This window comes from Monodelphis domestica, chromosome 2 (genome assembly GCF_027887165.1).
Source record: "Monodelphis domestica isolate mMonDom1 chromosome 2, mMonDom1.pri, whole genome shotgun sequence".
NCBI classification, from domain to species: domain Eukaryota; kingdom Metazoa; phylum Chordata; class Mammalia; order Didelphimorphia; family Didelphidae; genus Monodelphis; species Monodelphis domestica.
In genome coordinates this window covers 368,763,448-368,776,435 of record NC_077228.1, presented here as the reverse complement: position 1 = coordinate 368,776,435, position 12,988 = coordinate 368,763,448, and the positions used below count along the sequence as shown (strand labels likewise).

Sequence of the window (12,988 nt, the reverse complement as noted above, 5' to 3'; positions counted from 1 at the left end):
CAGTAAGAAATTTTCCAAGTATGAAATATCCCAATGGTGAAATTTCCAACATTTATAAGTCTAAGGAAATTTGAGGTTTACAGAACTCTCATGTAACTTACTGATATAGCCCAAGGACCCTTGGTTCTTGTCAGCTCCCCTGACATTGCATCCTAGGACTTCTAGGATTTTACATCTGCCCTGCTCCTAAACTTTCCTTTAAGTATTGTCTCCTCCTACATGTATATGAGTTCCTTAAGATCAGGAACTTGATAGTTTTCTCTACTTGTATCCCAAGCACCTAGGATAGTGCCTAGCACGTAGGAAGTTAAATTTATTCATTCAGATCACAGCTTTACCATTTACTATGACTTTGGACAAATGAATCTATATGGGCCTTAATAAATTTGAGGGGCTCAATTAGATGAACTCCAGCATCCCTTTTATTAATCTTTTGCTGAGCTCATTATCTCCCTTTTAAACAGTTAAATCTTCCAACTTAAAAAATCAATTATTTAGGCATACAAGTATCCAGAAAAGGAGAAAAAAGTGCCTCATTTTTATGTTTCCATAAAAATCCCCACAATCCCTGTTACAGAAGAGCTAGTGATGTCTTTCAGGTGAGGTTGGAGGTTTGCAATTGATAATGGGTAAGGTAGCTTCTCTGAATTTTTTTCTGGAGACCCAGAATTTTATTTTACATGATTGTGGACATGCTTTATTTTGGAAGTAGAGTATTTAAGTTTTCTTTTTTCTACAATCAAGTTTAAAGAGAAAATCTGGGTCTTTAATTCATCTCCCAGTTTGCTGTTTTGTCTGGTCTTGGTGGGTACTATTTGGATTGCTAAAGAATGGAGTTGGTTCTTCACCCCTTTATCCCCACTCCTGCCCCTAGCAGAGGGCCACTCACCAGTCAAACTTTTCCTTTAGCAATCAGCCCTGGGATATCAATTTAATTTGCATAGAAGTTCATTGTTAGAAATGAAAGAATTTGTAAAGCTAACCTAGTTTATTCATCCATTTCCTGCCTAGAGAAACTTGCTTCTGTCTCTTTAAACTTTGCTGTGAGGAGCAGTTGCTTATAAATCATTCCTGTACCAGGAATATCAATTCACCCCAGGTCTCTGACTAGGCAATTGGCCACTTGTGATGAGTGTATTGAACAACTCTGATCTATACCTAGATATCCTGCAAGATTGCCCTTCTAACCCCTGGTATTTCTTCCTTGTTATGTTTACAAGATATCTCAGATGTGAAAGGTGCTCTGCGAATCTTTGGGAAGTCGCTTTTATTTAGGGAAGCTGTTGCTTTTGGACTGCTTAATGCATCTTATTGTAATCTTAGACACAAAGCTGGGATCTCTGTGCAATGGATCTGTTTTGAATCAATTGAACTGATTGAATAAATAATTGTTATAATAATTATTCCTGTTAAATAATTCCACTTCCCTATCCCTTCATTGTAATATAATCACAATTCACATAATCAAACCTGTTCATTTTTCCCTACCGCACATTGTGTCTTTTCCAGGTCACTATTGTTGCAGATGATACTTGTAGATTCTTGTGCTGGTCAAGAGAGAGATTAACCTTTTTTTTGGAATCAGAACCTTTCCTTTATGAAATATTTAGATACCTTATTGGGAAGGATATCACAAATAAGCTATATTCCTTGAATGATCCCACATTAAATGATAAGGTAAGTCACCATATTTCAGAGCCAAGGTACCTTAAAGGTTCAATCTGTAGTCATTTGTGTTTGGTTTTTTTTTTCCTTTTGTAAAAACACAAAAACTATACCATTTTTATTTTGTGCCATATAAGTTCCCAAAAGTTTTACTAAATATCTACATTGTTACCTATATTGGTATCAAGATAACGACAGGTTCTTAGAACATGTTAGCTGAAAATAAATTTTGGAAAGACTTATTAAGCTGGAAAGGCTTCTGATTTGGACCCTGTGATGAACTGTATATTCTTTGCCCAAGGACCTGTATGGCCCAGTTCCAAGAGATTCATCCCCAGAAGGTTGGCCATTAAGTGGTGAATATATTTGACCTCAGCAATTTAGTAAATCATCTACTAAACCATAGAAGGGGTTCAATCTGCATTTCTGGTGGGGAAATACCCAAACCAATGAAATCATAGATCTTTAGATTCTTGAAGTAAGTCATAAACATCATATACATTTTGAATCTCTGTGAATGGAATCATACTATAAAATATTTTAAGAAAATCTATACTGACGCATCTTGTAATGCTGATATTTATCATTACTTATAAGGTTGGAAATATAGGCTAATATTATAAAGACTTGTCATTTCTCTCTAAATTAGGACCCTAGCTTAGGGAGAGGGTTTTTGTAAAGTAAAGGACACTGGGAGCAGGAGGGAGGAGTTCTGGTGATTTCCACTATTATAATTCAGACAGCTTCCAGTCACAACCCCTGGCCCATCTACCATCTTCTGTCAAAGGGGAGCTTGTCATTATCTTTTTTTTGTCCACATTCATCTTATCCGCATCTGTATAAAGTATGTATCTAAGCTTGCGATTATTTCTTTTCATTATGAAAAAAATGTTACCTTAGCAACCAAGTCACTAACACTTCTTTTCTAGGTAGTGGTTATCACTGAATTACTCCCTTGCTAAATCCTACAGTTGTAGAACCTCTTCAAGCCATCCTGAGCTGTAAAAGCAGTTAACATTTCCCTCCACCCTTTTAAACATCTTAAAACACAATTTGAACAAATAAGACAGTTTGTATAAAAGAGGAGTATGACTTTGTTTCTTCATAGTATTGTAAATAATAACCTTTTATAAATTTGAGATTTCTCAAAATAGAATTTCTCAAGGTAAGGAACATCAAAATTATATTGAGAATAACACCCACTCCCTGTAGACCACATACACACAGTTTTTGCTCTTGGGAACATGTTTTAGATTGGTTACAAATGGCATTATTTGTTTCCTATAATACTCTTAACAGTTCTAAGAGAACTGGCTTGTCTACTCTTGCATTCTTGTTTTGGTCTTGAATATGGAATATGCCCATAAAACTACTGCCAGCTGTAATCAAGTAATGCAATCAGTCTATATTTCAGAGCTAAATAGTATTTCCAACAAGTTCATCCATCTCCCACAGTGAATAGTTTTCTTCTAAAGGCATTTCTTTTAAACATTAGTAGTCAGCCAACAGATATCTAGTAAGCACCTTCCTGGGCCAGTTACTGATCATTCAAAGACAAAAGTGATTCTCTATTCTTGAGGACCTTAAAACTGAGTTGGCAAAGATAACAGTGATATGGGTTGCCCCAAGTCTTAGTGCAACTTTAAACTTTAATACAAAGTGTTACAATAGCCACATTAGAACATCTTATTCTTCATTGGGTGTTTTTATATAACTTGATACTCTAGTACATTGAAGTAGTAAGTTTTGCAAGTAATAGTTTGGAGACCTGAACAGGGAAAGACTTTTCTTATAAAGGAGGTTGAATTATAATAAGGGAATTGTATATGTGCAGGAAAAATCTGATTCTCTATTCAAGAATCTCATTTATTAAATTCATGTGGAAATTTGTTATTAAAATTAAAAAGTTTAAAATTTAAATTTAAAAAGAGAATCTCATTTTTGATTGGCATATTTCGTGAAAATACATGTCATCTTTGTTTTATAGACTGCCAAAAGTTTGGAACGCAAGCCTAGTCTTTGCTCACAGATTTCAGTGATGCAAATGAGAAACAGTATGGCTAGTACAAGTGACAGTGAAGACGGCTTACAACATTTCCTCCGGGGGACATCCACTGCATCCTCTATTCGTAAGTGTGTTGATGTCTGTTGGTCTTGATTTAAAACTGATTTAAAATTTTCTCCAAAAAAAAGGGTTCTCATGGGTAAGGGCATTTGGTATGCACAAATGTGGATAGAGAGATGGCCAAAGTAGGAAGATGAATTCTTCATCTAGAGATGGTAAAGGAGCCATAGAATGTTATGTACTTGATCTCTTAATTTTGCAAGAAAATGTCGTCATTTATAAATAAAGGAAAAGTTAGAAAGAAAACCAAAGCTAATTAACTTTTGTGATTCTTATTTTGCATGCTAGTTTACATTCAAAGCCTTAAACTGTTAACCACTTAAATAAAACTAATTTATTTATCTCTACATTTCCTAGCACCTAAATTGGTGGCTATTTTGATATTTTGCTTGCATCCTTAGAGTAAAACCTAGTATAGATTTAGCTCTCCATCAAGAGCTATAGTAATGAAAATGGCTGAATGTTTGTCTTGGCTGGTTGATTCCCAGTGTGAGCAGCCAGGTGTACACAGCTGGCTTTGAAGATAAGTGGGAGAAATTAACACCTTTGTGAATGACACCTTTCAGACTTCTCTAGCTGCTGATGCTACAAGACAATAATCTACCCAGGAAAGACTCATCTGTGGCTAAGATAACTAAAAGGCAAATAATGAACACTAACAACATAAATACATGCTGATGATCAAAAGCTAAATTATCATTCCTTGTCTTCTGGACTAACACTACTACTACTACCACCACCATCAAATTTTCTGCTGCTAATACTACATGTTGAAGACCTTCAATAAACTAAAGCCTGTGGATTTCCTTTACTTGCATGTACTAAGTAACTTCTATTAATGTTTTAGATGGGATTTTAAACTACAATTATCTTTAAAGAGCAAAGGACTCTATTCTTCAAACCCAAGTTTTTGTATTATTTAATTTTGCATCATTTATATATTATGGATGAATTAGGTTAAAGATTCTGATTACTAATGCATTCAGCAAACAATGTAATTTCCAAAGCATTATAATTGATATAAACCTTCAAGGAATTACTCGAGCATGAGCAGCACTTTGTACTGACCAGAAAAAGAAATTGTATTTTCTATTTCACTTTAGATACAAAATGGCGAGCAGTTGTCTTTAGATTTATTCCGTATAATTTTCAAAAGAAATGACTGGTTTTGATTAAATTTGGAACATTTCTAAAGTGTGTGAAGATGGGCCTTCCATTCATTTTAATATTGTCTATGGTCCTAAAACAAAATGGTGGTCCATGGAATTTTTTCAGTAGACCTGTGTGCTAAAATGTTTTGTGGGGTTCAATGAAATTTTCTATATGGGTAGAACTTACAAAGGTATATGACTGAATTGAATGTGATCTAATGCATAAAGCCATTAGAAAGGTAGTTGCGAAGTTAGATGTTAAGATACATATGAATGAACTGTTTCCCCATTTAATAGACTATTGCTCAATAATATTATTCCATACTTTCTTTGATCAATTCTAGATTAGCCCCAGAAATGTATCAAAAGCAAACACAGCTGTTTCTATGTCATTTTTGTCAGCATATGATCTTTTATTGTAAGAAATTTTAATAGGATAAAATAAAATTTTAAGGAAAACCTTCTTAGTTCATTGGTTCATTTCACTGCACAATACCATTTCTTCCATGAACAATGACACACATAAGAGAAATTAAGGTGGATTTTGGTTCCAATTTCTTTTGAACCTTTCGAACAAATATAGCACAGAATGCTTTTTTTGAAATATGTGAAATTGTTCCTATGGACATGATAAAACCTAGAGTCTATTCCACATCAACAACATCTATCTAGAAGTCCTTCATTCCTACTTTACATTACTTTAAAGCAAAGTCATTGAATCAGAGGTAAGGAGATTCCTCATCTTGTTCAATTTCCAAGACAGTCTTTTGTCCATCCAACTGGTCTAGAAGCATTCTTGGCTGCTTTCCAGAGCAGTCAAAGGACTCAGACCCTAAGCCCTAGTACTGCTCTACCTGATCTGACTAGGGGGAGAAGACCTTTAAACTGAAGTCAATATTGCCTTGCCTATGGCTGCTTTTGAAAGAAGTGGATCCTGAAAGTAGTAGCCCAAGTAGTGGTGAAAATTTGTTAGAAGACCTTTCTTTTTTTAAAAAAAAATCGTTACCTTCTACCTTAGAATTGATACTGAGTATTGATTCCAGGGCAGAAAAACAATAAGGGCAAGGCAATCAGGGTTAAGTGACTTGACCAGGACGTGTCTGCAGCCAGACTTGAACTCAGGACCTCTAGTCTTCAAACCTGGCTCTCTAGCCACTGAACCACCTAGCTGTCCTAGAAGGTCCATCTATCAGCAAAAGCAATCAGAGGGATAGCAGAGGTGCTAAATTATCTGCTATCTTTCTCAAGCCTGATGATTATTACTATCATATCTACCTTTTATGTCATTTTCTAAAGTTTGTGGAGCACTTCATGTATACCATTTTGTTTGATCCTTACAGAAACCTTATGAGGTAGATACTATATTTCACCTCATCCTCATTTTACAGATAAATAATATGAAACTGAGGAGATGACGTGATTTGCCTAGGATCACATAGCTGATAATTATTGGAGGCAGGATTTGGGCTCCGGTACTCCTGACTCCAGAGCAGCTAGGTGGCTCAGTGGATAGAGTGCCAGAGCTGGAGTCAGAAAGACTCATCTTCCTGAGTTCAAATCTGGCTCAGACACTTAATAGCTATATGACCCTGGGCAACCTCAGGTTTGCCTCAGGTTCCTCATCTGTAATATGAGCTGGAGAAGGAAATAGCAACCCACTCCCATATCTTTACCAAGAAAACCCCAAATGGGAAGTCAGACATGACTGCAACAGAATAAATGTCTGACTCCAAGTCCATCACTCTATGCTCTACACTACCCAGCTGTCTAGTCAGGGTTTATGCTTTTTGTGTGGATAGTTATATGTCTGACCATCCCACCCCACCCCCAAATAACTTGGTAAGTATCTTTTCTCAAACTACCTTGGATTTGACACTTTTATATTTTCCTTTCATCGTCTCATTGAATGTCAGTCACAGCTGTGCAGCCCTTTGGGATTCCCAATCTGTGCACATTTGAGTGTCCTTTGTTCCAAGTTTGAGTTGAAGCAGATTCTTCAAAACAAAACAACACAAAGATATGCTTTCTGCAGAGTGTCTGTGCAGGACTTTTCTGATTCCCTTGACTTTGTTTTAAAATTTCTTGGCCTCTTTCCCTGCTAAAAGGGATACTAGAATTTGAGTACTGAGAAATTGAGGCATATCAGTACATTAATATTAAATGTAAGCAGCTTCATTCCTTCTAAGAGGATTTTTCAAAACCACTCCTGGACTGAATTTAAGTCATAATTATATCTGAGGTCTCAGAAATTCAGTGGAGCCTTAACATGGTTCTTTTTTTTTCATTGGGAAAATCTCATTATTATAGCCTCTGCTTTTTGTTTTTTATTTTAAATTTTATCTATATAGCTGATTATATTTGTGATCTAATACTGGAAACATATAGATATATACACATAACATATATGGGGACAATGAGGTGGCACCATTGACAGAGTGCCAGGCTTTGAGTGGTCAGGACCTGGGTTCAAATCTGGCCTTAGACACTTCCTAACTTTGTGACCCTGGACAAGTCATTTGATTCTATTTGCCTAACCCTTGCCCTTCTGTCTTAGAGTTGTTACCAAGAGAAAGTAAAGGGTTTTTTTTTTAAATAACACATATGTTGAGATATATAGATAGAGACATAAAATACATGTGGTTTGATGAAGTTGCCTTCAACAAATTTTGACTTGAGGAAAATAATTTCATTTTTCCTTGTTTTATGGGAGAGGAAGTTGTTTCATTTGTTTTTTGTTTTGTTTTAATTTTTCAAGAACCATCTGAGATTTAATTGGTGGAAGGAATTCCCAGTGATGAAGCTAGGGTCAACAATTGCTTCTGAAGCTTGTAGTTTTAGAAAATTTTCTCTGAGGAACTGAGAAATAAAGTGACTTGCTCACTTAGTATGTACCAGAGGTAGAATTTGAACACAGGTCTTCCTGATTTCAATGTCATCTCTCTATGCCCTTTGCCTCCCTGCTCCTTAATTCTTCATTCTTTTTTTTAAAAAGAGTACATAGTAATATAATAGAAAAAAATTTGGATTTTGAACCAAAATGTTCTGAGTTGTCGTTCTGTAGTTCCTGTGTGACCTGCCACTTAAATGATCTGGGATTCAACAGTGTCCAAAAGAGAAAACGTCCCTTCTCCAAACCTATGACCCTATGAATATTCCAATGTCATAGTCAAATTTGTTTATCTCAGACCTAAAGATGGCAAACTGTATGCCAGTAGAATTTGAAGATGTCTGAAGAGAGTTAGGTGGCCTAGTGGATGGAGTGATGGGTCCGATATCAGGAAGCATCATCTTCCTGTGTTTGAATTTGGCTTCAGCCATTTCCTAGCAAATCATTTGATCCTGTTTCTCTCAGTTTCCTCATCTATAAAGTTATCTGAGGAAGAAAATGTCAGACTCCTCCAGTATTTTTGCCAAGGAAACTCCAAACTGTGTCTACCCAGATGAAAACCACACAAATGAAAAAACAAACAGAGTTAGGAGTTTAGTTTGTAGGATGAACAAAACCCATCTCTTTGGGATTTTTCTAGAGTAACCTTTTTGGTTGGAAAAAGGGGGCGAACCTATTTCTTAAGGAAGAAATAACTTTAAGATACAAAAATAAAATTGGTTGGACCAAGCCAAATACACATTTTGTGTGAATAGCAACATTTAGAATTCATTCATTTGGATGTGAGGATATGAAGAAGAAAGGAAAAACACTCTTTTGAGGTTACAAGCCTGAGTGACTTGACACTATCATCTTTCTAGCCAAATCTTAACATTTTTACTTTCATATACATCCTCTTCTCTTCATACACACACAGAGCCACTGTTCACAGGCCCTTATCACTCTCCCTGAACTACTGCAATAGCCTTCTAATTGGTCTCTTTGCTTCCGGCCTCTTAACCACTCCAATTCTTTCTCCATTTGGCTGCCAAGGTGATTTTTCAAAAGTATGGATCAGACCATGTCACTCGCCATGCTCAGGGAGCTTCAGCCGCTTCCTCTTATTTCTAGGACCAAATACAAACTCCTGTGTTATTTAAACCGCTCCATAACATGGTTCCTCCTTTCCTTTCCAGCTTTTACATTTTATGTCCCTCCACACAATCTTGAGATAAAGCTGCACTGACATACTTGTTGTTCCTTACATACAACAAGTCACCTCCTTTGGCTGCTCCTTCCTCCCTTACTTCCCATGGCTGCAGCGCTGTTTCTTCACCTCTACCTCCTAGTTTACCTGGCTTCCCTCAAAATTCAGTTCTAATTCCTTTTTCTGTACAAGACTGTTCCTGGTCTCTCGAGCTTCTAGCTCCCACCCCTCTGACATTACCTTACATCTCCTCTGCAAATGTCTTGTATCTACCTAGATATTTATATGTCTCCCCAATTCTATTGTGCACTCCTTGATGGAAGGTACTGTTGTTGCTGGTCTTTGTATCCCCAGTACTTAATACAGTGCTTGGTACATAGAAGATGTTTAAGAAATGCTTCTTGACTAGTTGACAAAGGAAAACTAGCAGTCAGAAGGCAGCTCCTTTTGTTTTGGTGTGGGAAGTAGAAATCAAGAAAGGGAGAAATAATTGATTCTGTTTGGGGCTTGTTGAGTTTGAAGTGCTGCCAGGGAGTGTGGAACAAGCAGCTGAAAATGTGAAATTAGGGCGCCAGAAGAGTTGGGGTACAGATAACGTTTTGGCAATCATCTGCATAGTGGGTACAATTGAAACCATGAAACTAGGTAAGAAATCCCTGATTTATAGACTGCTTGTTCAAGTGAAAATACTGCCAAATTTGATGTAAAAGAATTTGGAACTAAATTCTGACTCTCGTGTGCTTCCCATATGATAAGGGACAATTTTTCTGGCAAGTTTTCTCATCCATGAAATGAGGTGGCCAAACTAGATGACTTCCAAGTTTCCTACAAAGCTTTCAATCAGCAATCCTGGGAACTATTTATTAAATGGGGTTTTTTATGGACAGTGTTTCATGTGAATGGAAAGAGGCTATTAACCGTGGCATGCATTCCCTGAGTTATATAACTAGTTCATCGACAGGTGACTCACCTCTTAGAAGGCTCAAACTATAATCACTGGGCCAACTCCTTCACCATTCATTTGTAATGCACACTATGCAAATCTTGTTCTCATTCACCAACTGGGCCCCCAGAAGGTGTGTACAATGTTTTCATTCAAAGTTCTAGGGGTCAGATTAAGAGTTTGAAGGTCATGAGGGTGTTTTTCTAATGTCTTACTTCATCCAGTGGGTTTCTTGCCATGATTATCAGTTGCTACCCAATAGATAGTCAACTTTAATCAGCTTTTAGAAAAGGCCATTTACTAAGGTGCTACAGTAAGAATTATGAGAATACTATATTCCTTTCCTCTTCTTCCCTCATTCCAAAGTCTGTGGCTCAGTCTCCTACAAGAACATATAGAATTTAGGGAAAAGTGGGATCAAATAGAAGAACACAAGTGGCAAGACAGTAACTTACAGCTCCTGAACATCCTTTTGCTGGAGTCCTCAAGATGTTCCAGTTAGTCACAGTGTATCTTTTCTCCAGGCTTCCTTGTGGAGCCTTCAACCTGCCTTTCCTTATTCCATTCAATCTCTTCTTAGTTCCCAATGAAGACAATGCCATTAGCTGTTTGGGGATGCTAATAGGATACTAGTCCTACTGAGAAGTTCCAAATCCTCCAGACCCCATGAAGCTCACAAGATCCTGTGTCAATCAAAAGGATGTCAGGGTATGGGAGTGAATAAAGGATTTCTCATCACCCCCTCAATTTCCTTGCAAGAGCTTGGCATGATGCTTCGACCACTAAGCTACCAGGTGCTCAGATGACTCCAAACTAGCTTATTTCACATAAGTTTTACAGGGACCTATTCCTTTGCAGATCCAAGAATTTAGTTGAAAGCTTTACTGTGACTGATCAAATATAGACATCTAAGACTTTTTCACACCTTTTTGAGTCCATTAATATGTATTAAAAAGTATAAGGAATAAGTAGAGTGGGATTATTGATCAATTGATTTAATAGAACATACACCTCCCCATCCCTATTCATTCCTCAGCCTCTAACAATCTAGCTTTCAAACAATCCATTACACATGAATTGTTTGCTTCAAGGTCACTGATTACCTCTTAATTGCCATATCCAATGTGTTTTCCCACTTTCAAACCTCATCTTGCTCTATCTCTGCAACATTTAACTTTTTGTACTCCCTTTCCTTTTGGAATACTTTTCTTCTCCCCCACTTTAGCTTTCTTGATCTGCCTATATGTCTGCATTTTTCTCTTTCTCTGTGTGTGCGTGTGTGTGTGCTACTTGTCAGACCACTCCTTTGTGTTCTTTCTGGTTCTTTGTCTTCCTTTTTCTAAACATCAATATCCACCCATATTCTTTCCTTGACCCTTTCCTCTTTTCTCTATATTCCCTCCTTTGGTGATCTAATCTAATCTATTTCCATGGTTCAAAAAATCACCACTGTGTAGGTGAGATGATTCCCCAAAATGGATATACAACCTTGGTCTCTTTCCTGAGCTTCATTCCAAATCTTCTGTGCCTACTGATTATCTCAACCCATATTCCCCTCCATCACCTCAAAATGAATAGTAAAAATCTAAACTCATTCCCCCAAAACAACCCCTTCTTCCAATTTCCCCAATTCTGTGATTGGCACCACTATTCTTCCAATTACCCAGGCTTGAAACTCCAAAGTCAATTTAATTTTTTTCTCTTCCTCACACCTTCATTCACATACAATCAATCAGCAAATCTTGTCAATTTCATCTCCACAATCTCCCATCTATCCCTTTTCCTCTACCCTTATTCCACAGACCTTATTCAACTTCTCATCACTTTTCAGTTGTATTATAGTAGTTTCCTGCTATCTTTGCTGCTAATCTCTCCTCTCTCCACTTCATCTTTCACCCAATAATCAAACCAGTCTTCCTAATATATAGATCTGACCTTGGGTAAATCATTTAGCTTCTTTGGGTCTCTTAAAAAAAAACCAAACCAGAATTCAAACCATTTTGGTCAAATATTAGGTTCAACTCTAATATGGTTCCAATCTACATTTCCACCTTCACTTGAAAGGATTTCCATACATTATCCTTTTAAGTAAAATTCTATCACTCTTTGTCTTGTGCCATATACTCTTGCTGCCTCTCCCCCCCCCCCATCTGCTACTATGAAGATACTGATAACTGCTATGAAAAGATGATTCTGTTTTTCCTCTTCTCTGCCACTTTTGAGATTCTTCTCTATTTTCAGGACAGAGATCAGGTACCATCTCCTGCAAGGATTCTCCCTTGATTTCTTGGCCCTGGTAGCTTAAAATGATCTTTTCGTTATTTTCCTAAACCACTTTCTCTCTCTCTCTCTCTCTCTCTCTCTCTCTCTCTCTCTCTCTCTCTCTCTCTCATACATTCACAGACAAACACACATAGCCATACATGGCCACACAGACACACATAAATTATACATTTTATCATGTTTATTTGTATATGTGTTTTATGCACTACTTTTAAGGCGCCCCTGATTTGATTGCAAATTTCTTAACTGGTTTTGAATCCTCAGTACCTAGCTTAGTACTTTACTCTTAATGAATGATAAATTATTCTTTTTTTGAGAATCAGCCAGTCCAATTAAGTAAATTGACTAAGTCAGGGTAGTCTCTTAAGCTTTCTGTATTCTAGTTCAATGAAATTAGCCAGCACCTCAGCTGAGTCTTACAGAATGTGAATATTCTTATAGTCTCCAACCTTTGCAAAGAAGAAAGGAAAGGTATGGTTTCTCATATCCTTGGATTAGAAAAATTCATTATAAATAGTAAACTCCTGAGGACAAGGACTGTTTTTGTCTTTTATTATATATACTTAGCATAATGCCTAGCACAAAGTAAATGTTTGTTGTCTAGTTGATTCTTTGGACCAAATTTGGTTATAATAATCACACAATGCTCAATGTAGTTTTTCTTCATTTTTTCCCACTTACATTTCTTTTTTTTTTTAACTTTACCTTCCCTCTTGGAATCAATACTGTGTCTTGGTTCCAAGGCAGA

General features: G+C 36.8%; 1 protein-coding gene across 4 annotated transcripts in view; it reads left to right on the top strand.

Moving 5' to 3' along the window:
• The window catches only part of BVES (blood vessel epicardial substance), a 134,725-nt gene that overhangs the window by 87,580 nt on the left and 34,157 nt on the right, over nt 1-12,988 (top strand). For all 4 annotated transcript variants that reach the window (XM_056818627.1, XM_016431212.2, XM_016431211.2 and 1 more), the window contains 2 exons: nt 1,510-1,677; nt 3,653-3,794. In XM_056818627.1, the coding sequence (XP_056674605.1) occupies nt 1,510-1,677; nt 3,653-3,794 (310 nt within the window). The remainder of the gene's footprint in view (nt 1-1,509; nt 1,678-3,652; nt 3,795-12,988) is intronic.